Below are 27,200 nucleotides of genomic sequence, written 5' to 3' on the forward strand. Positions count from 1 at the left end.
TTTTGTTTATCTTCATGCAAGATAAACTTTGCTCGCAAATATATGCTGACCCAAATAAAGAGAACATTCTTCCATCAACTTTCTTCATACATGGAAATTTGCCAGCAGACAACTAATGTCACAGTACTGTACATTTCTTTCGCAGGGAAACCCAACTGCTTGTATGCTAGTTCTAATTGCAGTTGCTCAGGTGCTGTGCAAATCACTATCTTTCCTTGACGTAAATTCAAGGAACATGCCTTTCAAGGAAAATGGCAAAAACCTAGCCTGGGCATGGCTCTCTTGGGGATGGGGGAGAAAGAGAGCCTGGGATACATAGCAACACCTGGGGAAGACAGGCTAGCAAAAACCCGCTCATCAAGCAAGTTTTGTTACTCGTAAATTTTTATCAAATGTTTCATGCTTGCAAAAGATGGAAACAGCAGTTACAAATGATGCGCAAAAACTGCCTCGCAAGCGATTCCATTTTAAACATTTTCTAAACTTCAGTCATTCCTATTTCGAAAGCATGCTGTTAAGTGAGACAAAAGAGTTCAGCTATGCGGGTCAGAGCTAAACTAAAGCAATGAACGCCATTTCAGCTGTTTTTGTCTGGTGTTTGTAAGATTCCACGTTCGGTTGCATAGAATTAAATGTTTCTGATGGAATTAAGTAAAGGGTACAATTTATTTCATTTCATTATCCACACATAATGTAATATTTATTTGGTTGACAGTACTGAAATGATTGGGCTAACTCACTTAATCCCACGACCAAACAAGAGTGAAGCGATTGATTGGGAGACTTATGATAAATGCACATGTGCACACAACTCCCGAAAAATTATCGGTTAACGGCCGTCACCAAACCCTTGCAACGAAATCCTATCAACAAATTTAACTATTTTTCAGTAAAGTCGTTTAAGTATAATAATGACACAAAACGCATATAAACCTATTTAAATATGTCACCAAGCCTTTGAAAGGTTACCGCAAATTCCTAAAACTAACCCATCTGATCGAATTATACACAACTAGTCTTTCTTTACATGCAGGTGATAAAATTGTGTGCCAACCAGGTGTACCAAACAATAGTCAAGACCTGATATTAGATGATAAAATGTTTTCAAACCGTCAGCATTGAGACCCAAAACCTTCACCAGTCTCATTAAAAGAGTCAGCTATTACATTTAGAAATCAACTTGTCCACATGACTGTTGAAACTTAGATTATTATCAACAACTACTCCTAATAACTTGGTTTTCGTGTTAGGGGAGATAACTACTTCATTTTTTACTAAAATATCATTATTATATCAAGTGGACTGAGATAAAGAGGCATTCTATAATAACAGTCTTTTCAGCGTTTAAAAGCATAGAGTTATCTGAGGACCATTTCTAGGCACTGCTAGGCACTGTTTATAGAATTGCTGTCATTAATACTTAAACATGCCTTCTAAAATGTCATTTAGTAAATGCCAATTGTCAACTAAGTAATTATTTAGTCGATAATAATATATTGTCCAATCAAACGAGACTAGCCTAATCGAACCAAATTAATTATGGCTGATGCTGTTTGGTCCTCAAGTTTTTATGCCTCGGTTACTGCGGCTGCCTTGTTCAATCGCCGCTTCCGGCTTCAAAAGCTTCAAATGTGTTGCTCCCCTTCAGGAGTTGTGGAGAACTGGAACTAAACACGTGCCGTGCCTGACCTCTAGGTCACACAGCTGTGTAAACAGACTCACAAAGTGGTTTTTGTTGTGTAAACTACTTTCTGCTCTCAGCTTCAGTTTACCAAATAGATAGCTGACATATTTAGATAGCTGAAATATTTAAATAGCTGACATATTTCTTGTACGAAAAAGAAAAAAAGTTTTTGTCAATGGTATTTTATAATTTTACCATAGAGCATATGATAAAATTATAAAATTACATTATATATACCCAATGCTATATATAATGCTACACATTGTGTTATACATAATCTGAAGGGTCCTTTAGCTGTGGAACTAATTACACGAAATAGACTAAGTTACTAGGAGCATCTTTACCTCAACATAAAACAACTTTGACGCTTGAAGTAAATATAGGAATGGATCAACTTTGTATGTCGGATTTGACTGTATTTAGATGCAGTCATTACTTATCACTAATAGCCATTTAAAGTTTACTCCGATTCAAACAATTTGGTTATTACGAATATTTTTTATACTGACACCAAAGACTTGTTTACAGACTGAGACTCCTGTGTTGTTGAGAGTCTGAGTGGTCTTTCAATACTACTGCTTCTCAACTGATCACAGAACTCTGCATAACTTGTATCAACTTAAGATCACCATAAAATTATATTGGCAGTGTTTACTTTCAAGAATTGTAGTGTTGGTGGCATGTATAGGACCAGCAGATTAAACTTTGAGTTTATCATAAATGGTAATTAACAAATTAAAACCATAAATGACATGTTGGCATGTCTCTGAGGCGGATATTGGTATACAGTAAGTTATGTTCATCTAAACATCTAAACTTGCGATTTTTAAAAGTATCAAATAAAGTGTGTTTAATGTCATTTGGTGCTAAAAAAAATTAATCCTACATGTAGATGCTGCCATCTGTTTCTCTCTAGTATATAGGATAGAGCTTATCTGCTTTCATCTGTGTCGCTCTAGTTGACCATTTTAAGTTTACTTGTACATAAGCTGCTTTCTTTAATGTTTCCTAAACGTTTATGACACACTGCAGATTTATCCAAATATATATGCTACCTTTCAGATTTGTCTAAATATCTATGGCACCATTCAGATTATAATCTCAAACCAACTTCAACAAAGACTACCTAAATATACCATATCTTTACCAAGCATGTGATAACAACTAGTAATTTATCTGATGTGGTTTGTTTGTTATTGTTCTGTGGAGATAAGCATAATAGAATTATTATCTAACCCATTCTATCAATAACTTCAAAAGGAAACAAAAATATCTGGAGTTCTAATCTACTTACTAAGCAAAGAAATTAACTAGAAGACAGCATTCACCGCGATTCTCTTACAATCTTGAACATATCTCCAACTATCTACTTGTGTAGTACTATCTTATCAAAGTCAAGGAAAAATCTAATCAATGAGTACTGACTTTTACCTGCATGTGTTGATTTTTACCTGCGCAAGTTGACTTTTATCTGTACAGTTATAAAGTTTACGAATGCTCTTGGGTAGTGTTATTAGTACTAGTAAGGGGCTTATCTAGCAAGAAAATAATCTCTATTGAAATATTTTAAAGCCCATCTTCGTCTATTTGAGCCTCCTAAGAAAAAACTGGCTGTAGCTTTACAGAGAAATACATAAATGCAAACTTACCAAAGCAGGTGCCAAGTTGATTTGTGAGACTACAAGCTAGGACTCATCTCAGCTTAAACTTGAGTCTACTGGTTGCTGTTGGAGGGTTCAGCCAATAAGAATTGCCAAGCTTCTATCTAGTTAAGCTAATGCGCTGCTGTTGGTCACACACGCCGCTAGTTTTGCCAGTACAAGTGTAGTTGGATAAGGCCTAACTTGTTATGGGGCGAGTACATAACTCATGCTGGGCATGCTTACACTTATAATTGATCTCAGTTATATTTGCATAAACACATTGTGACCTGTCTCTGAAGGAAATGGCTCTCTCATAAGAAATAAAAGTCGTAGCGATAAAAGAATCTCATTAATCTAAGAAAAGAGAGAACTTTAATTTTTAGCTAATTAATCAACATTAGTTGTAGGTTAAAAACAGCATAATAATACTCACCTAAGAAGCAGTGAGATATTTAGTAAATCCCATCCTTCTACAAGAACTGTTGGCTCTTTAGGACTGTCAGAGTTATCTTCAATAGATTTGGCGCACATGTTTTCAAGTAGCTGCGTGTGGCTATTCTCTTAGGCCAAGTTTACATTGAATGCTGTGCAGATGCAGGACTGACAAGCAACTGACAGGACTGCAGAGTTGTACGGAAATGTTGGACGCATGTACAATGTATGTCAACATAACTTCCATAAGGTTGACATGCCAAAGTCATTTGAACGAAATTTGAATGACATTCACATACATAATGTTTTGGCAGCCTTCGGCTATCAACTTTGCTGTCCCCTAGCTGCTGGATGCATCATCTGTAGGCTTATCCCATTTGCGAAGTTTAAAATAATCACCCAGTAAGGTGTTGTTGAAATGTGCAAGGTTTGCCTGTGGTCAGGTAAATAACAAATGCACATGTCTTGCTCACCGATTAGGTGTTAAAAAAATGAAATGCTTGGAAAATGTGATGAAAGACATGATAGTCATACATAGCTAGAGAGTACCGGAAATATTAGGCAACGCTCAATTTTTGTTGGCTTTTGAAGGGGATAATAGACATTAAGACCTAGGTTGTGTTAATATACATGTAAGCTCCTATGAGCCTGGTTAGCCTATATCGCTCAATGCAAGATATAGAGTTTGACACGGGAGAGCAGGTGTGACAGCTTGGCAAGGAATTTATTTAGCCAGTTGTAAATCATTAAAGTTTTTCAGACTGTCAGCCTGCTGGGTCACTGCCAAAGATTAGTGTAATGATTTACACATTTATATCATGCGAGAAGACCAATTAGCATGTAGAACGATTGTAAAACTATTAAAGGAATCATCGAGCTGATCAGTAGTATATCCTAGCTTGCCCCAGAAGTAGAAATAATGATGCTGACTGAATTAAACCGGCTAATTGATATTTACATATATGTATATGTTTATATAGATATACAGTCAAACATGGATAACTCAAACTTAACGGGACCAAGCGAAAGTGTTCGAATTATCAGAGCGTTCAAGTTATTAGAGCACTGTCACAAGTCCATGTATTTACTTATTTATTAGTAGATACATGTACATATACAATCTATAATATAAATCAAAAGCACAAATGGCTTGTTTCAAATTAAATGCTTCTAATGTAAAGTTTAAAACGTTTTTATCAAAAAGTATAGAGATTTTTCTATCACTTGAGATTGGTTCAAGTTAACCATGTGTTCGAGCTATCTGTGGGCGAGTTATACGTGGGCGAGTTATCCGTGGGCGAGTTATCCATGTTTGACTGTATATACGTTTATATATAAACTTTATACTAACAAAATTTAAAATAAAAAGATGACAAGTTAAGGTGCTGTACTAGTAGCTGCTGTACTAGTAGCTGCTGTACTAGTAGCAACTCTTTCAGAGTGATAACTTAGACACTCAAACTTGATCATTTGTTTGGCAAGCATTAAGTCAGGTCAGCAGTCTATCCTCTGTAAGCATTATTGAGAAATAATAATGCCATAACATTACGCATGTGTGCAACTGAGCATGCTACTATATCTCTGTGAGTTTTCATTTACTTGCAGATGCAGGTTCTTCGCACTTCAAGAAGTTTTTTGTTGCATTACATAGAACATATTTGTGTTGATATAAACTTTTTATATGGGTTCAGTGATGCTGGTATGTGACTGCATAGTAGGTGTTAAGCATCCATTGAGAATTGTGTCTTGCACAAAATGCATAATCGTGTCATAATTATGTAGATTACAACTTGTAGAAGTATCCTCTGGAGAAAACTCTTTTCGGATTAGTTCTTTAGAAAATATATGACCGAGATATAATTTCTATATATGAAACATATAGAAATTTTCTATATACATATATGTATATAGAAAATACACAGATCGCTTCATTCTCATACTGGTGCAGCTTTTTAGTTAGAGTTAATAAGTCAAATTTTTTTGTTTCAAAGCTGTTTTTTTAAACTGCTCCTCAGTAATATATAGTACTAGTTGCTACCTATTGTTCAATTTATTTGTTGAGATGGCAAATTTCATTGTTAGAGCATTAGACAGTGACTATGCTTTCTATTAGAATTATTTTGACTGTCCAATTTATTAGTTCACCAGTAAACACATAAAGGTTGACTTGCAAAAAAATTCACAGTACAGAAATTTTATATCAAATGATTCACCATGTCTTACTCTGCTGTTTTGAAGGTGCAAAATATGTGGGAATGTGAAAACAAGCTCTGAAAAGCTTAAAAACAAACAGTTAATCACAGCCATCACGAAAACGCCGTAGAATGGAATCCACTTCCAAAACGGCTCAAATGGGGCATAGTTGAACAAGATGGCTTCTGTTTACCCTTTTATGCAACCTCATTCGTCGAAATATTTTCACAAATATACTTCATGCATTCAATAAAACCATGTCTATTGCCTATATGCGTCTGTTTCATCATAATTGTAAAGCTTTCATTTGAGCACTAATATTTCAAAACCTACCATAAAAATTCGTCCAATTTTTTAATCTTATAGCTTGAAGAAGTGCACATCATCCTCTGATGAACAAGAGAAGCCTATTGATCACTTGTGATAGTTGAAAAACGCTGCAGAAACTGTTCGCGTGATTTCGCAGAAAGTATGGGTCACATGATCAAATTACGACTAGATGATTAGACCAGGCTGGAACAATACTGTGAAGTAGCGAGCATTTATATTTGATACGGGCTTTCCGGTAGAACCCAAAGTATTTGTCATAAACTAGAACTACGAGAAATTTTATATCGAGACTTTTATTGGCCTTTCATTTCATGTGATAACATCACGTGTCAAAACAGTAACCAAACTGTTGGAGTACGTCAGCCAAATAAAGAGATTCCAAACTTCAGCGTTTTTGTGATGGCTGCGATTAACTGTTTTGAGCTTTTAAAAGCTTGTAATCACAGTTCCACATATTTTGCACCTACAACACAGCAGAGTAAAACATGGTGAACCTTTTGTTACCAAATACCTGTAATGTGAATTTTGTTGCAAGTCAACCTTTAATCAAATAATATCAGAATTAGAAGTTTTTATCGTGACTCACAACACTTCATTAATAATTTCTTTTTAGCTGTCAGCTACCATAAATTAATATCACTTTTCCAGAGCATGAGATTATAAGTTATGTATTTGCGTATAAGTTGAATCTCAGACTATAAATTGAGTATCAGACTATAAATTGAGTATCAGACTATAGGTTGAGTATCAGACTATAAGTTGAGTATCAGACTATAGGTTGAGTATCAGACTATAGGTTGAGTATCAGACTATAGGTTGAGTATCAGACTATAAGTTGAGTATCAGACTATAAGTTGAGTATCAGACTATAAGTTGATTATCAGACTATAAGTGGAGTATCAGACTATAAGTTGAGTATCAGACTATAGGTTGAGTATCAGACTATAAGTTGAGTATCAGACTATAGGTTGAGTATCAGACTATAAGTTGAGTATCAGACTATAGGTTGAGTATCAGACTATAGGTTGAGTATCAGACTATAGGTTGAGTATCAGACTATAAGTTGATTATCAGACTATAAGTTGAGTATCAGACTATAAGTTGATTATCAGACTATAAGTTGAGTATCAGACTATAGGTTGAGTATCAGACTATAGGTCGAGTATCAGACTATAAGTTGAGTATCAGACTATAAGTTGAGTATCAGACTATAAGTTGAGTGTTAGGTTATAAATTGATTATCAATATTGAGACTCTAACGTAAGTATTCTTTCTCAAAACAGTGACTAAATGGAAACATTAATATTAATAATGGACTATGTTGAATATTTAAACTTTTTCATTATCTTTAACTTAGTATTGTTAATTTGCCTGCCATTCAATAGTTTCATTTTTTTATATTAGGAAAATGTTTTATTTTTGGAATTTGTATTGAAAATGTCTTGAAAATTATTGAGTTATTAACAATTAGTAATGACATTAATCATTTTATGATTATTGTCATTGCTACTTGAGAGTAATAATGACATAAATCATGAAAGGGTAGTTGTTGTTAGTGTAAAAAACATTGGACACATTTCGCTGTATGAATATAGCTCAGAGTCCTGATAGGAACAGTACTGTGTTTTAAGCTCATGTGTTCGTGACACTTCCAAGTTTCATTGTTATGTAGAGATGGAAACTAAACATATAATAGATTCCATTTATGCCGTAGCTAGTAATTTGTCTTGAACTCAACATCAAAAGCTAGCAGTGTGACATCAAAAATTTGTGTAGCTTGATCAAGCATGCAAGTCAGCAAGGAGACGCCAAGCAAGACAGTTTAACTTGACAGGCAGCTTGGATCAGTTTGACATCAAAAGAGATGCACTCATGAAATATGTTTAATAACTGTGGAGAAGATATTTTGCATGGCCTTGATCCGAAATGTACTGAAATGGCAGCTATCAGTCCGCTTATGTTTTGTGTGCTGTTGAGTAAGATTCAGTTATATTGTGACAATCTCCTTTGTATTTCTCAAGATGTAAAGCTAGCTAATGATGACTGACCAGCCAGAGCTTATTGATGCCTATGAATTAAAACCAGGTTTTCATATATTTGCTAGATTGTTGGTTGATAACTAATCAGTAACTAGTTTCATCATCTTTTTCTAAGGAGATAACAAATTTGCCTGTTTGTCCTAGCCCACTTTTTTACTATTCGATGTGCCATCACACCATCAATGATAAAACAATTGTTGGACAAAAGCGAAATTGAATAGACAATGCCTTATGGATAGAAGTATCAAGCATATTAAGCATGGGAAATCATGTGCATCCGATTTCGCAAGTACCACAAGGTGTGAATGTGAGAAGGTTAGGTTGATTGAATAACATAGCATCGGTTCTAAACTGTTGTTAGGACTCATCAATCTCTGTGTTTGCGACTTCACCGTGCCTATACAATGGTCATGTTTTGATTGGTATGCTTACAAACAAAATGTTGCCACCAGTCCATCTCTTACTCAACTCTTGAGTGACGTCTGTCCGTTTCAGTGTTTTATGTTCATAGCTTTGATGTATAATAATGGTCTTGATTTGGTATATTTCGATTACGGTAGATAAACTGAGTGTCAAGTTTTTTCCAACACAATTATTACTCTTATTATTTTATTATTAGCAATATGAATAAGTATGCTGAGTTTTCTCATTACAGGAAAGAGGCAATGGATGCCCAACCAGTACTGGATACCAAGAGTACGACTCATGTTTATGGCCGAGGATCCGGTTATGTTTGCGGACAGAGTGGCGGAGGCCTACTACACTCGACAGAGGACAGAGGCTCATTTGAGGTACCACTTCTATGTAGACTGTATGCCCATGGACGGAGTAGGAGAGGTAGACCAGACCTCTCTTAAACGAATGATCGATTGGGCAAAAGGACCTGCACATCTCAAAGACAAAAGGTAGGATAGTCCTTCACTCAGTAACTTTTCTCAAGCACTTTCAACTGCTAAATTCAAGCAGTTCCCTTTAGATGTCATCTCAAGTTCTTATAGAAAAAAGCACTGCAACAAGGTTTTCAGTTTTTTTGACACTGTCGTTTGGAATAATATAAGGGGGTCACAACAAAGGTCATTATACCTTGTTGGCCATACACAGCTTACACCATGTGTTGCAAAGCAAGCTCTAAGAACAGGATGATAGGTAAATATGTACAATGATAATAGGAACACTTGAGACTTCTAACTAGCAAATGCCTTTTCTTTAATTATAAAGTTATGAATATGGTTTCATTTTTAGCTTTATAATCTTTTAAAATCGCTAATATGTTCATATTCATCTGTATGACATTATGCTTTCTTTTTATAGCCTTGATGACTATGTACACGTACTTGAGAAGGAAGTGAACATAGACTTCTGTAGGTCTATGAATAAGATCATTTTTGACAAGACAGTCAACGGTGACCAGGAGACATTTGCTTTCGTTGAACTTCCAGAGCCAGCGGAAGAAGTTGTGCCTCAACGCGGTAATTACAATATGACATTGGTGTACATTTTACCTTTTGGTTTGATGGGTTCTGCTTGATTTATTGCTATCATAGCGAACTTGGGGAGCATAAGCTATAATTAGCTTGACATAGGTTTGGCATCAAACTATAAGTTGAGTATCAGATGATAAGCTGAGTACCAGACTATAAGTTGAGTATCAGACTATAAGTTGATTATCAGACTATAAGTTGGGTATCAGACTATAAGTTGAGTATCATACTATAAGTTGATTATCAGACTATAAGTTGAGTACCAGACTATAAGTTGATTATCCGACTATAAGTTGATTATCAGACGATAAGTTGAGTATCAGACTATAAGTTGGGTATCAGACTATAAGTTGAGTATCATACTATAAGTTGATTATCAGACTATAAGTTGATTATCAGACTATAAGTTGAGTACCAGACTATAAGTTGATTATCCGACTATAAGTTGATTATCAGACTATAAGTTGAGTATCAGACTATAAGTTGGTTATCTGACTATAAGTTGATTATCCGACTATAAGTTGATTATCAGACTATAAGTTGAGTACCAGACTATAAGTTGATTATCTGACTATAAGTTGATTATCAGACTATAAGTTGAGTATCAGACTATAAGTTGATTATCAGACTATAAGTTGGGTATCAAACTATAAGTTGAGTATCATACTATAAGTTGATTATCAGACTATAAGTTGAGTACCAGACTATAAGTTGATTATCCGACTATAAGTTGATTATCAGACTATAAGTTGAGTACCAGACTATAAGTTGATTATCCGACTATAAGTTGATTATCAAACTATAAGTTGAGTATCAGACTATAAGTTGGTTATCTGACTATAAGTTGATTATCCGACTATAAGTTGATTATCAGACTATAAGTTGATTATCAGACTATAAGTTGAGTATCAGACTATAAGTTGATTATCAGACGATAAGTTGATTATCAGACTATAAGTTGGGTATCAGACTATAAGTTGAGTATCATACTATAAGTTGATTACCAGACTATAAGTTGAGTACCAGACTATAAGCTGAGTATCAGATTATAAGTTGATTATCAGACGATAAGTTGAGTATCAGACTATAAGTTGATTATCCGACTATAAGTTGAGTATCAGACTATAAGTTGAGTATCAGACTATAAGCTTAGTACCAGATGATAAATTGAGTGTCAGACTGCAGGTAAAGTATCTATTTTAGCCTGAGAGATATTTCAACAATGTAATATAGTCATCAATGTGAATAATAAACATGCCATTATTATTATCATTACAAGGCACATACATGACCACGCCTGTTAGCAGATGGCTGGTGATGCTATTAAAAGGTTTTTCAAGACATGAGCCACTAATGAATTCTAGGCGAGTTTTAGGAATGACCTAAATGTCTTTTTATTGCAAATCTAAGGCATCGGTGTTAGACACTTCATAAACAAACAGCTTTCTTTCTGGTTTCTTTGACTCCCAGGAATTCAGTCTTTTGATCGTAATCGTGGACAGAACCTATTATAAACTAATCTTTTCTTTTTTCACATCTAGCCCCACTAGTGGTGGGCTCATTGGGTTGTGAGCCAGACGGCTGGCTCATTCTAAGGTTGTACCAAAAATATATCCTTCCTTCATGATATGCTCAGTGGCTTGTGCCAATCTGTCTTACTCTAAGCAAGCAATGGTAGCAGTACTACTTAATTTCCTAGCTATGCTATGGGCTGTCTTATAATTATTGTTATGACTAGTAACTACTCCGGCAAAATGTGAGGGTGCTTCCTTTTCCGCAATCCAAGTTACTTCATAGCCAATGCCCATAAATAAGTACATTGTATGCAAATAAATATAAGAATCGTTATTGAAAATAAAAGGAATATACATGTAAATAACAGAATGAGTAATTAATAAAAGTTAAGATAATCATAATGTAATAATAAACAAATAATGAATAAATTGATTGAATCTTGTTGGTTCGACTGCTAATATTTGAAAATTTTAGTGTTAACTATAGAGTGTTAACCAACCATACGCGAGTTTGCTTTACGGAGTTGTGTGCTCAACTGGATGGTTAGTCTTCACAGACAGGGCTGGTTACTTATCACAAGGACAGGCTAAGGTCAAAGTTTCGTGTATGCAAAATTCTTATAACACCTTCTTTAAACTTTTTTGATATACCCTGTAAATGATTGACTTCAAACTCTGTATTTTATAAACAAAAGTTTATATAATCGAAGTAGTCCATAGCTAGATATTTAAAAGGCTAAAGAATATGTAGTTTTCAATAGCCATTTTATCTCTTTGTTCACTGCTAGCATAGCTAGGGGATTGATGAGCTTAAAAACAGTTGCTTACATCTCAAATTCTTTTGGTAAGGCTGTGCAAGCGTACTGTACATCATACGCTGATTAAGTGTCATCTACCTGCAACCTTGGCATTAGGGCACAATCAAAACTGAATTGCAATTGAAATAATTATACTAGCTCATATGAATTTCAGCATAACTAATGAACTGAATCAAAACAGAGTTTCACAATCATTAAAAGTACACATTACCATAAAATTGTGCAAAATTTTTCATTATTTTATCCGGAATAAAAGTGAAAACCATGGCTCAAAATAACCTACTTATATATGTGGCGACTGTCTGGTATAAGGAGGGAGGTAGAAATAGGTTGCTTTAATTTTTTTGACTAACTTGATCACATGCTAGAAAAATTGTGAACCTCTAAAAATAAACTACAATAGCTTGTAGCTTATAATCTACCAATGTACGCAACAAGAGATTCGGTTAAATTATAGAATTATCTGAATTGGTTATGCGGTTAGATGTTCTAGACTATTCTAATATACAATATTATATACTTTATGAGGTGTTACTGTTCCTCAACAGGCACGATAGAAGACATCCCAGTCTACAACTTCGATGAGCAGTTTGAAAAGTTTGCCTTCACCTCGCTGTCGACCAGAGAGGAATCGATCAACGCTATCAGCAAAGTGAGGTCTGAGTGCAACAAGGTCGCTGCCATGTCACTCTTCCACGTGCCGATGACCAAGGCCGTGCGCCTTGAAGAGTTTGAACAGCTCCAGAGCCAAGCGACAAGCCAGGTGGGATTGTACTTCAATAGTTTGATATTAAATTCATTTAATAGCAAACTTTGAAACATAAAAAACTATTGACCCCAATAGTTTGCTTTCTTACAAGATAATAAATAATAATACAGATATACTTTTGTAATACAGAGATTTGTAACATAGGAAGTGAAATTGCAAGCACATCAAAAATTGTGAAAAACTTACAGCATATTTCTCAGGAACAGGCTCTTATAAGAATGATTTTTGTTGTATAAAATTTTCTTGTCAGTTTGTTAGCTTGGCCAGATATACTCATGGAGTATCAAACTTTCTTTGTGTTCAAGTCTGTTTTATCTACATAGGCTATGTTATTTTGCATAGATTATATAGTTCTGCTCTGTAAAAGGCATGTTAACCTTTCTGGATGGTTCTAGTTCAATTCTAAACACTTCCATTTATTACATTCAGCTCGGATTTCAGTTTTCAAAACTCATTGCTTTTTCAATTTGACCATTTCTGTGAACATAATAAAAGTCTGTTTGCAGCTGGTTATTCTTTCCCATCAAACTATCTCCAGCACCTTCGAAATCTAGTCCATTTTTTCAACATTTTTACTTCAAGACGAGTGTTATTTTACCTCTTTTAGGTAGCCTTGTTTCTCAAAGATAGCTGGATAGCCACATTACGGGCGGCCATCAGAACAAGCCTTAGAGATGTTGGCAAAGGCTGGTTTAACCTGCATGAGTCCAACTGGAATGTTTATCAGATCTCAAAACTCAAGAAGTTCATGGAGATGGTGAAGTTTAACATGCAGGTAAACTGAGATATAAGCAACTATAAGTAACTGCTTCGGGTGCAGTCATAATTCTCAGACTCTGTATATATTCTCCAGGTCAAAACCTCTGTTTGAAATTATGCTTTTGGTTATTGAGCAGATTATTGATTCTTTATTTACATTTGATCTTGTTTTACAGGCAAGTTTATCTGCATATTCAAATAAACTGCATTTTGCTTTCAATTGGCTGTGTCCTTGTCATCACTTGTGAACTTATTCTATACAGAAAGTATTACAGGGTTTTTACCTTGGTCTTGCTTTTTACGCAACACAAAGACATGAGATGATATGTACAGAGAGTCCTCGGGTTACAACGACCTCGTCGTAAGCTGTGTCGAGGTTACGAATGCACCCATGAGAATATTTAAAGTAATATTTAACATAATTCCATCTAAGCGTCGCTTACGAGATAAGCCACGCTGACAGTTGGTAACTCGTATCCAGCACACAGGGGATGAATATACTTTGTTGTGGAGGAGGAAGACAGCATCGGTATGTCACTCAGTATCAGTGACACACCATTTTGCTTCCGCCTGCTCTTACTCTGTTGCCTGTTTGAATTTTTTCACTTTTTCTCATTTATTATGGCTCCATGATTGCAAAGGAGATTCTTCTAATGATACCGTGTCAAAGAAAATAAAGGTCATCATCATGGATATGACATTAGATGTTAATAAGAATGCAGAGTAATCTATTCAGGATGTTCCAACTTACACTGAAATTCGAGCTACATCGTGTCTTATGAGTCGTATCGATGTCATAAGTTACATCAATGTCATAAGTCGAGGACCCCTTCCTTGTATGTTGAAAAATGAAATGGTGGTAATAAATAATTTCAGATACATTGCTATGACCACCAGCATGAAAACCAGATAACATCAATAAAATCCAATTTTGTTGTAGTTATTTATTGCTTGCAATTTTGCAAAATATTTTGTGGTTCATCCACTTTTTGAATTAGCATGAGAGAGCTGCTAAGCATCAATATTATATCAAAGTACTGCACAGATTCCTTCCTTGTCTCTTAGTTGTACTTGCTTGTCATCTTCACAGAGTTCATAGGTTGTGTATTAGTTTAAATAAAGTGTGGTTGAAGAAATCTGGTCATCACGACATTGTGCTGCATTAGTCTCCAGGCGACGAGGCTTCCTTGCCGCTGGATTTCAGCCAAGATCACAGAGCTATTGTTTGTACAACAATGCTCTTAAAACTGGCATGCAGGAAGCTAGGCAAACGGCATAAGCGATCTTCAAAGGGTTGCTCACACATAATTTTTGTTGGAATAACAGTCTATATGAATTTTAATTTTTCTGAACGTTTAGTCCACTTGCAGCCGGTGGTGACAGGTACCTTGTTCAACCTGACATGCAGTGTCAGAATAGAATTTAATATGACAGCATTTTCTGACCAGATAAATAATTTTTTAAACAATCTAAAACTTTTCTAGCACACCTCGTGGCATCTATAGTATATAAAAGATTGTCTCTTCACTTATCATCTTTTCACTGGCCCCTGTTGTGAAGTCTCCCTTAGCTTGAGTTTCACCAGATAGTCTTTTTTCCAGGACTCACTTCGATACCTGGTCCAGGACTCCCTTACCAGCTACACTCAGATGATTCTAGACTCATGCCACTCTGTAGTTGGTTTGCCCGAGGACTTTGTATGGGGAGAGGACGTCATCAAGTCATCTTACAAGTGAGTATTCCTTTTTGATATAATCCATGCACAACATACGTTTAACAAGCAGATGTTGGAATTATCTTTCCATGCGCTATGCTTGTTCCGCGACTGTAATACTGGACACGCACTACATTTTTTCTCCACATATTCTATGCATGCACTATGTATGCTCTATGCATAAACTATGTATGCTCTATGCATGCTCTATGTATGCTCTATGCATGCACTATGTATGCTCTATGCATAAACTATGTATGCTCTATGCATGTACTATGTATGTTTTATGCATAAACTATAAATTTACTGTGCATGTTTAATGTGTTATTTGCATTCTATGCGTGTGTGTACTGCACATGCACTGCTAATGTACTGTACATGTACTGCACATATACAGCGCATATACAGCACATGTACAACATGTGTACTGAACACCCATTGCACATGTACTGCTTATGTACTGCACCAACTATGGTGCATACCACTAATCAGCTACATATGTTTGGAGTTGTCAGTCCATAACCCGAAGCAATGCCATCCAATGCTTAGACTGCTACAAAGTTATGCTTTATATCATATCATTAACATTACTTCTGGAAACTCTCAGTGTAAATTTTATTTGATTACAACAAGCTGGGTGTATCCTCAGTATTGCTACACACCATTCTAATGCAATCATTAAGACAGATTTTATCTGCCCAAATAGCCTGCATCCACCTGTTGCGTACCGGCCAGCGCGGTGTATACTTGCTAGACACACAGGCTATCATATATACATTTAAAGGGTAGCAAGTCATAAAAGCTAAGAATTTTTATTACCAGCATAGCAGAATTAATAGCTCCAGCGATATAGTCATGTCTTACTAAAAGTTATGCTGTCAAGGGTCAGAAGGTCGCGAGGGTGCATAAAACACAGTAAACTTGTTTCATGCCTTTAGATGTGACTTAACCATGACTTGGCTCAAGGGCACCTGTAGAAGTTTGCCAAGTATGGTGTTGTCTCTGGTTGGTTATAATTGATGCTAATGTATAGCAAAGCTATTCGCTTACGGAGACACGAAGACTATTTGTTGTTGCAGTGAAGAATAGGTGAAGAATCTTTAGTGCTGACTATGGCTGTGATGTATTTATTTGCTGACTTACCTAGGTAATAAAATAGATGTACGTTTGAAACTATATAAATAATAGATAACAAATTTATCAGAAAAAGCCAAAAAAAAACAATGGCTAACAATTTTCTTAGTGATTTTTAAGTAAGACGACAGAGGAAGGGTGTGTATGAAGCCCCTCTGCGCATTAGGAACCTGGGTATTGTATTAGGTATAGTAAAAACCCAAAACAGGATTTGGTTGAAAATTTTTTTAGTATGTTAAGGTTGTCAGTTGTCTCTAAAAATCAAGTAGATATTCTCTCAAATTTTTTAAAATTTCACACAGACTATATGAATTTTAACTTTTCTGAACATTTAGTCCACTTGCAGACGGTGGTGACAGGTACCTTGTTCAACCTGACAGGAAAGCAGTATTGTTCTGTATGTTTTAGTATTGTTTCCATCAATATTTTGTGTGGACTCCCTTTAGCAGCACTATTTAATCATTATTTGTAAAAAAGATTTTTAGGTGGCAGTTTTTTATCAGTTACTGTGTCTTTGGCAGGCCGAAGAAAAACCCGCTGTTCATGATAGAACTAATTCTAGATGGACAAGGAGCTCACTACAGCACAAATATCAACAGCTTTGAGACATCAGTAATAGCTGTCTTTGACAAGGCTATAGCATCTACACAGAATGTGCCACAGCTGGAGAAGGTGGGCTTATTTCTTTTTAGTTCCCTGTCTAAAAATCGTTTTACTCCAGAATAATATTATCATAGTTTAAAGCATTTCAGTGTCAGCAAACTGGTTGTACAATGTATATCTAGTACTTGTTTTGCCTGCCAGCCATTATTATGACCCAAATTTATACACCTAAATGGACAATAAATTTAACATTGAATATAATAATAACAAAGCTTTTGCATAACTTTTTATGGGTTGTCCTGGTGAAACAGGAGCAAGCTTTCAGTTTTCCTTTCATTTGCGTGAAAATTTTTTTTTTTAAGTCGCATTTTTAACCAAGTGAAGTTACAAGACATAAATCGGGACCAAGTGAATTTTCTGCAGAACTTTCCATATTAGAAGTTCTTAATATGTTTAAACATTTATAACACCAAAAAAATTACGGAAAATTAACTTTGACATGTTTGAACTAGTGTTTAAATTCTACAACTCAAATTTTTTGAATCTTGAATTTTTAAATATTTTAAAAATAGCTTTTTAAATTTTAGAAACTTTGTGCACTGTGCTTTTCTTTAGAAAAGCTTGTGACTTTTAGCATAAGAGTGTGTCATCATTATGCCAGTCTTTATGTGCATCAAAGCATTGACCATAGATTTAACACTTATAGAAAGAGAAGTTTTGCTTTTGTGTTCAGTTTGTAGATTTTTTCTATTTGACACTCTGGAGTAGGATTGTAACTCTTTTGTCAACAAAATATATTAATCTGCTGCAAACTACCAAAGTGTGATTGCCACGGTATTGGACATAAATCGATGAATAAGATATTATATTAAGTTTATGACAGGCGTTTCTTATTGGTGGGACAACTCCAAGATAATATCAAAATTTTGGAATCAGTGTAGATTAACATGATATTGAACAAGTGATTTTTATTTTCAGTATATTCTGGAAGAAATATTCTTTTCTGGCACTCCTATGCTTGAGTCGGTGGGTGCTCATGAGCCTCCCGTAGAAGAGCTAAGAGAGACAGTGCGAGAGGCTATCAAGAAATCACTTGTGCCTATTAAGGCTTATGCCAAGGAATATGAGAAGCACCTAGAGCTCATGAACATAGACATCAGCAAATACATCAAGTATGTAGCATGTGTGTGGTCTCTAGTTCTTTGCAATAACTAGAGCTCTACAAGTTGGTAAGTTCATGTGAGAAATGTTTTGTAGCAGTTCTATGAAATATTGCTCTATATTTCATAGATTGTACTAATGACATGGTATTCATCACTATTCATTGTATAATATTAATATAGTAGAACCAGCCTTTTCATATCTGACTGTATCAAACTAGATTCTATGACAAACCAGGGTACTGTATACTATCAAATAAGCCCATGACATTGCATCACACCAATGTGTACACTATAATATGATAAAATAAGGTGCAGTATTTTCTCACTAATTTGCTGTTCAACTTTCGCCGCTTCAGTACTTCGCAAGGTAAAATATATTCATGAAAACTTAATGAAAATAAATAAACATAAACCTAAAATACATAAAATATATATTTCTCTCAAACTCTGACCCAGTGAGATTGCAGTTCGCTGTTTTCCGTTACATTTTGGGAAACGTAAAAGTGCAAGAAGTTGTGACACCCTTCATTGTGTCTCTTGAATGACCTTGATTCTCAAAGTTGTTTAATAAATGTAAGGAAAAGAAGGAAATGCTTACAATTAATAAAACAGTGATTTTATTAGATATGAGTTTACAAGTTTCCATTTCATAGATTTTCACTTTTCGCAGGGAGTTGTCTGTCCCAATTAATTGTAAAAAATGATGGATTACTGTATATAATCTATAATATGATAAAATAAGTTATACCGTATATATATCACAGATGATATACCTTATTTTATAATATCATATTGTTTACATTGGTGTGATACAAGCCAAGCGTGGATTTGGTATGATACAATACTTTATTTACACGTTTCATAGCAACTACTGTACTGTAGTTTAATACAGTGTGATATGGTGAGACGGTATCTAGAGTGATATTATATGATGAATAGTTATGTGTATCGTACCAGCTGTTTGATTTTATGTCATAGGTTATAATTTTACATATATCCTACACTATAGTAAGAAAATCATGGTACTAACACATCAGGTTAAGTGATATTTTGTCATCTGTGTAGCCTACCAAGTGTGTGCTGCCATGTGATATGATGTGTTGAAATATCATTGGTTTGCCGCAATATGACATAATGGTGTGTGGTTTCAGGGAGTATGAGGCGAGGAATGAGCCGGCACAAAAGATCAAAGAGGAAGTCGAGTACCACTTGGCTGAGCAGAAGATTCTGGAACAAACCATTCCTTCCAACATCGGTATCGGTCCGTTTCACATCCTTACTGAGCAAGTGCGACAGGGTCTGAGCAAGAAGCGCAGGGCACTCGCTAACAGTATGCTTGACCTCCTCGCTAGACGACTGAGGAAACAAGCAGAAGATGCTTGTGAAGAATTCAAATGTGAGACATCTTTCTGTGCTCATAAAGTAGTAGTAGTATTAGTAGTAGTATTAGTAGTAGTATTAGTAGTAGTAGTAGTAATAGTAGTAGTAGTATTAGTAGTAGTAGTAGTAGTAGTATTAGTAGTAGTATTAGTAGTAGTAGTAGTAATAGTAGTAGTAGTATTAGTAGTAGTAGTAGTAATAGTAGTAGTAGTATTAGTAGTAGTAGTAGTAATAGTAGTAGTAGTAGTAGTAGTAGTAGTATTAGTAATAGTAGTAGTGGTAGTAGTAGTAGTAGTAGTAGTAGTAGTAGTAATAGTAGTAGTAGTAGTAGTAGTAGTAGTAATAGTAGTAGTAGTAGTATTAGTAATAGTAGTAGTGGTAGTAGTAGTAGTAGTAGTAATAGTAGTATTAGTAGTAGTAGTAGTAGTAGTAGTAATAGTAGTAGTAGTATTAGTAGTAGTAGTAGTAATAGTAGTAGTAGTATTAGTAGTAGTAGTAATAGTAGTAGTAGTAGTAGTAGTAGTAGTAGTAGTAGTAGTAATAGTAGTAGTAGTAGTAGTAGTAGTAGTAGTAGTAGTAGTAATAGTAGTAGGGTCAAAAGCAGAATTTCACACATTTTAATAACCTAGTAGCATTGAGAATGAAATACATGCATAGTTCTCCAAATTTTTTTAATCCTTTTGGACCCTTTAAAAGCAAACTTACATTTTTTTAATTGGGTACTTCAAACTGAGCATGTTTTTTTGATAATGGAATTTTTTTAATGGAATTCAGGTTAGCTTTTGCTGCATGACAATGATTGCAATTAACTGGCAAGTTTTGTCTGCTATAAATAAACCAATGGGGAGGCTGCTGACAGCAGCTGTTTAATGCCAACTGCATAATTGGCACTGATGAAGAGATGATAATAAATAATAAATATATCAGTGTTATGGCTAATTTCTGGAAGTTTGGCAGTCGGCAGCTACCTTCAGTGATATTCAGTAATATTCGCGTTCGTTCTACCAGCTCGGTTGATGAAGTCGGCGTGATCTTTGGTTATTCACCTTTACATAGCAGCAAACCACTAAACTTTTTAGAGAAACAAGATTTATTATCTGTAGTTGGATTATGTACGATTTCATCTTTGGCTTAAGTTATATGGCTCTCTGGCTGTTCACGTATCGCGTCCAATAGCACATATGGTAAATCTGCACTTAGCTGCAAGATTTCAAAACAACATCCTTGCGAGTTCATCCTGGAAAGATGAGTGTGTTCATGTTTGCTGAATCATAATTAACACTCTTAACTTGTGACGCTGACAAAAATAATATAATCTTTTTGAGCAGCCTCACTGCATTGATAAAGCATCGTAAAAAAACTAGTCTTGGTGGATTTGCTTTTGAAAATGGCTGCCGCTGACTGCTGTCACCGTCTTTTATTCGTAACTATGAGTCAACCTTTTTTCCAAAAATTGGCAAAATGCCAGAAATTCTATCAGAGTGTCATTACAGCTTTGTCTTATTCTATTTACTAGTTGGCATGTCTATTTTTAGAAATATTTATGCTATAGTTTATTTACTATAAGTTGTGAGTGTACTCTGTTATTTACCTGCAGCGATAAGCCGAAAGCTCTATGACAAGCCGAACTGCATCGAAGAGCTCGCCGAGATGCGAGAGTGGATGAAATCTATTCCAGAGAAGCTCAAAGAGCACCAGGAGATCATAGATAAAGCGACTCAAGACTATGACCTGATTGAAGAATTCTACTACAACCTCTCGCAAGATGAATTCAACACAAAGTATGTTGGACCTCAGTCTAGATTCCATTTGGTCTGATTTTTTTGTATTCCACTGAAAGGGAACTCTTACAAGTACAAAAGTTTTTTTAGTATAAAGTTTTAAGTTTTTATAATCATTTAGAATTGCATATTATAATATTTGTACAACATCAGATCAGCTATCATTTTTCTATAGACACTAAGATTTGGTAAATCTGCCTTTCCCTTATCCTGGCGCAGTTATATTATAGTAGATCAATTATAAGACAACCTGATGTCGCCATCAGGTTTTTTGCTTTTTGGGGTTGCTTCAATGTCTAGAGTGATTAACTTTACTGGGCCTAGTTGCAGGTGTCCATCATACCAACATGACTTCACAGCTTCTTTTGAAATTTTTCACAAAGTAATAATGCTTCTGTTTAAACAAGTTAGCGTAAGCAGTTTGAGCAAATGAATTTAAAATCATTTTAATAGATTGAACGAATTAGGAGTTATTCCTCCTGAATTGTCATCATTCGACGCATCTTTGTACCTAACAAGGCTAGCACACCTGCTCAACCTGCCACTTGAACGCATGTTTTTTGAAGATGTGTGACATAGCTGTACACGCTACACTGTCTGCGTAGGTGGACTACCATTGGCTGGCCACACAAGATAGAAATACAGATGGAGCTTACCTATATGCAGTTGGATGAGGATGAAGAGAGATTCCATAAACTGCAGATGACTGACCAGGCCAACTTCAATGACAAGCTCGACACACTTTCTGTAAGATGAGCTAGTTTTTTATTAATTACATGGCATTTTACTGACATTTCACATTTTAAATGAATATTTCACTCGATTTCACTTGACTAACAGGGACTTTCCTTATGAAATGATTGGTTTGATAATTTGCGGCTTGTTGTTTGTTTGCATTGAATTTAACTTCAAAATTTGCATTAGCTCAGTCAATTTGTGTTTCAAATGTTCATAAAAAGAGATATGATTTTAATATTGAATACGCCTAAACCTTTTAGGAAAGTGGCTTCCCTCTTTGTAAACATTCGTAATTCTGTAATGAGATGTTGCTTTCGTTTTACATTATTAGCATTAATTAAATTGATTTTGTTAAAATTCAGCTCTTTTTGGTAAAATTTAATTTTTGATATTGCCTGGTTGAGATGCCGCAAGTAGCATTTTGAAAGTTTCGATACTCTGAAAATTGAACAAAGCGAGTCGAATGGCTATTTTGTTTGGCCTCTATTAGTGATAAAATGATTTTGTATTAATGTTAATTAAATGTTAATGTTATTTTGTATTATGTATTAAATTAATGTTAAATTAATTAATGTTCATCCAATATGTCGTCAGATACCGTATGACGACATATATATACGTCTTCTATGTATGCCTCCTAATTTATCCCAAATCTTCTGCTTTATATGTCTCCTGTCATGCAAGTAAATCAAACTATAGAAATTATCTCCTCATTTTTACTTAGATGTTGGTGGCCGGAATGGCAGCTCACTCAGACATTTCTAAGGCTCATGAAGTGGCCAATGAGATGAGACGTGTGCATAAGCAGTTGAAGGAAGCGCAGAGTTTTGCTCAGATCTACAACAACAGAGAGCGACTCTTCGGCATGCCAGTCACGAATGTATGTTTTATACACTTATGTCACAGACAATACTATCAAGTGACTGTAGGAGCAGGTGTCTGTGTGTCTGTGTCACCCTCATCCCTTATCTGGCATTGTGTTGACTATAAGAGTAGGTGTCTGCGTGTCATTCCCATCTCCTGTCTGGGATTGTGTTGACTATAAGAGCAGGTATCTGTGTGTCACTCTCATTTCCTGTCTGGCGTTGTGTTGACAATCACTATGTTTCCATGGTGCGCAATACTGCGAAGCAGCCCCCTCCGAAGTCGAGGGGATTGTACGTTTCCATGCTGCGCAGTGGTTTTCAGCAAATACCGCAAATTAGCCAGAGAAGAGAAATTGTATAAATCGAATCGCCTGATGGAGAAATAGAATCGATCACGGATACCGAACGTCATAAACAGTCTTTTTTATTATTCTGTCGTCAATAGAATCGATCACGGATACCGAACGTCATAAACAGTCTTTTTTATTATTCTGTCGTCATTATACTTTTATTTACAATACACATTCACAAGGTATTACAAACCTTAACACACTTTTTACATAGTAATATATTTTTAATAAGTATTTTTAAGTAATATATTATTTAATCGTTAATTTAGGACTTGCCACCTATTTTTCGAAGTGTTGGCATCGATAACAAAGTCCAGGAAAGTAATCACCTCATCATCCTCGTGAATGCAGACTATAATTAAATTTAGGTGAAGGAAGATCGGAAGAATAGTGAAAAAAAACAAGATTAGCAGGACAACCTTTGTACTAGTTTATGGCCATCGTAAAATCTGTCTCCACGGCATGAGAGCTATGCGCAGCCACTGCGCAGTCGCTGTTTCCTTGCTGCGAATTTGCACTGGCTTCGCACTGATCAGTGCGCAGTGATTTCAGTGCGAAGACGCCGTTTCCATGATTCGGAGATAGCGCAACTCCGAAGCACTGCGCATCATGGAAACATAGTGTATAAGAGCAGGTGTCTGTGAATTATTTTCTCACTTTTTACATGGGCCACTGACTGTAGGAGCAGGTTTCTCTGCATTACTTTCATTTCTTGACATGAATTGTATTGACTATAGGGCAAGTGTGTGCAAGTGGCTTATCTACTGTAACTCAAATCTTATCTACTGGAGATGTATTGCTGATTGTGAAGAGATAACTTTCAGTTTTTGCTTAAATGCTTATTATTTAATAATGTCTAAGAATATTGTAATTATTCTAAATAGATTTAATGGTCTTTTCGAGTTACATGTATTCAAGTTCAAAAAATAACTTCATTGAATAAAAAACATTCCGCGACGTTAAAAAAAGTTTCTTTCAAGATAAGTTTGATTATTATTTACACTGAATTAGGCTTAACTTTTAGTGTTTCTACTTTTAACAGAATAATAAAGTTAGTAATAGTACTATTGTCTGGTGACAGCGCCACTCCACCTTTCACACCTCATTGCTGTTAAGATCAATATTTTTTCTCATACGTCATTTTCTCGGTACGTCTGCTACTCTAGAATTTGGTCTTTGATAAGTAAGTTGTTATGCTTCTCCTAGATATACTCTGTTCAAGACAAATTTGACATATTTATTTTATAATAATGCCGGAATTGTCAATAAATTTAAATACACTTATAGTACAATGATATATTTCAATAAAATTCTTGGTAAACAGTTACAAATTTACTTAGCATTGAGTTTTTATTCCTTTTGTAACAAATCAACAACTTTTATTATTACTTTGCAATACAGAGTTTATATGCACAGCTGTAAACTTGCTTATATAGTCTGTAGTCGTAGGAGTTATCTTCTCTTTATGGGTATATTTGTTTTACTTTTGTTTGGGTAAATATGGACTTACACAAAATATGAGTAGATTTTATCAGAAGGCGTCAGTATTTTTTTATCATTTGCGATTGTTTTGGATGTTTGAGGTGATCTGACTGCCAGGATGTTTCAGAATTAAACTCGACAAAATTTGATTGTGGCTAAAATGTTCAGAAGAAAAATATGTGTGAAATGTTGTCACTAGTTGCTATAGTTGAACTAAGCTATTGAGTTCAAGTGGCAGCCCTACGCATCTCTATTCTGTTGGTCTCTTTGCAACTATATATGTCATAATAGCACATTTGCACTTTTGAACGTTTTAACCGCCATCGAGTTTTGTCGATTTTAATCTTGAAACATTGTAGCAGTCAGATCACCTAAAACGACCAGCAAAAATCTCAAATGATAGAAAAATATCTATAGTTTCTATAAAATCTTGGAAAATTTATTGTGAGTTACCTTTAGTTTAGCCTTGTTCAACAGTCTAGTTTATGATGTCTACTTGGCCAGGTCTACATTGACAATATAGCCGATGATTTTATCAAAGTTTTCACTCTCAAAGAGCTGGTATAGTATAACTCCAAATTCCACGCATCTTCCCGATTCCCGTTTTAAGTTCATATCATGGTGTTAGTGCATGCAGATGGCATGCCTGACAAACTCTGGGATACATGACTATGTTGTGATGCAATCGCATTTGGTTTCTCCGCACTGCATCCTTCGTGTTGTTCATATGCCTGCGGCCGGTCAAGGCCATTCTAGCAGACGCATCAGCAGATTTGAAAAGCTTGTAAAGTGTGCTCCTTCATCCAAACTAGTTGCTCTTACGTGAACACAGTATTTAAAAGTTCATTGATGCATTCTATCAATTTTAGGTTAGTAAGTATACACATTATTTTGGTAAAAAATGAGAAAAGTCCCAAAAAGTAACAAACAAAAATTGATAGATTTTAATCAATCACATATATTGAAAAGACGGCTGTGAATTCTCAGTGAGGATGAATTTGCTAGTCAAAGCTAAGGCCCACCCCTTGCTGTTTCTGTATAATGTTGGCTAATTCACCAAATTCACCAACTGAATATTTGAGGAATAATAATTATATTTAGGGTGAAATAAACTAGACCCATTTGTGGAAGAACTCAATTTATGAACAACAATACCAGCGTAAAGCAAATCTAAAGAGAATCAAATGGAGAAGCAATAGATTTCATGATAGACATGCAGTAGTGTGCAGAATAAACTGGACTCTTTTTGTTAGAAAATGAAAATTCCCATTTACAACATTGTTGCTTATTTCGAATTTAGTCAATAATCATAAATTCAATTTTAAATAATTCCCGATTTTGTCCTGATTTCAAATATGTAAACCAAGCAGCTGTAAAATTATGTTTTTGAATGATTATTTAAACTAAATTCTGAAGATTTCATTTTTTACTGGTTGAAGCTAACAGTCTGTACAGATATGATCACACAATATACATTTTATTTGCTTATTTCAAATCATACACATATATGTAATTTTACAGCTGTTTGATTTACATATTTGAAATCAGGACAAAATAAGGACTAATTTAATATTGAATTTATGACTATTGACTAAATTCATAAGGAGTAACAATGTTGTAAATGAGAATTTTAGTTTTTCAACGAACTGGGTCCAATTTATTTCGCACACTACTGCTTTTGACACCAGAACGTATACTTTCAATAGAAAGTAACAATGGTGTATGACACATGTAAGGTATTAACAGACAAGTGTCACACGAGTAGGATGTTAACATCGAGAGCTTGTAGCCTTAGATTCTTTAAGCTAACTGGTTTTGCGGGAGGGGTGGAGAAACTTTAATTTTTGTGATTTTTCATGTTGGTTGTTACATTTTTCTGTCTTATCTAGTACGACAAGCTCACCAAGCTTGTGAAAGACTTTGAGCCATTCAAGAACCTTTGGATCACGGCGTCTGATTGGTCACGCTGGCATGAGTCATGGATGGGTGATCCTCTCCTTTCCATAGATGCCGAGTCTGTGGAGAAGAACGTCAATGACTCATTCAAAACCATGCATAAGTCTGTGAAAATATTCAATGAGATTCCAGGTATGAATGGCTTGTTCTTTAAACTTGCCAGCCATGAGGAGGGTATTATATGATTAAGTATCTCTATCATGTGCACCTCATGTAGTAGGTATGATCTTAGTAAACGTGAGTTTGGTGGGCGTGGTCTTAGTAAACGTGAGTTTACGGGGTGTGGCCTTTGTAAATGTGAGTTTAGTGGGTGTGGCCTTTGTGAATGTGAGTTTAGTGGGTGTGGCCTTTATGAATGTGAGTTTAGTGGG

General features: G+C 35.2%; 1 protein-coding gene across 1 annotated transcript in view; it reads left to right on the forward strand.

Moving 5' to 3' along the window:
• LOC137403846 (dynein axonemal heavy chain 1-like) overlaps positions 1–27,200 on the forward strand; it is a 105,223-nt gene that overhangs the window by 21,423 nt on the left and 56,600 nt on the right. The window contains exons 7-18 of the mRNA XM_068089917.1: positions 8,977–9,226; positions 9,633–9,790; positions 12,683–12,897; positions 13,511–13,678; positions 15,264–15,394; positions 17,032–17,182; positions 18,092–18,285; positions 19,428–19,672; positions 21,254–21,437; positions 22,043–22,184; positions 22,900–23,055; positions 26,763–26,961. Coding sequence (XP_067946018.1) covers positions 8,977–9,226; positions 9,633–9,790; positions 12,683–12,897; positions 13,511–13,678; positions 15,264–15,394; positions 17,032–17,182; positions 18,092–18,285; positions 19,428–19,672; positions 21,254–21,437; positions 22,043–22,184; positions 22,900–23,055; positions 26,763–26,961 — 2,193 coding nt within the window. The remainder of the gene's footprint in view (positions 1–8,976; positions 9,227–9,632; positions 9,791–12,682; positions 12,898–13,510; positions 13,679–15,263; positions 15,395–17,031; positions 17,183–18,091; positions 18,286–19,427; positions 19,673–21,253; positions 21,438–22,042; positions 22,185–22,899; positions 23,056–26,762; positions 26,962–27,200) is intronic.

This window comes from Watersipora subatra, chromosome 9 (assembly GCF_963576615.1).
Source record: "Watersipora subatra chromosome 9, tzWatSuba1.1, whole genome shotgun sequence".
Lineage (NCBI taxonomy): Eukaryota > Metazoa > Bryozoa > Gymnolaemata > Cheilostomatida > Watersiporidae > Watersipora > Watersipora subatra.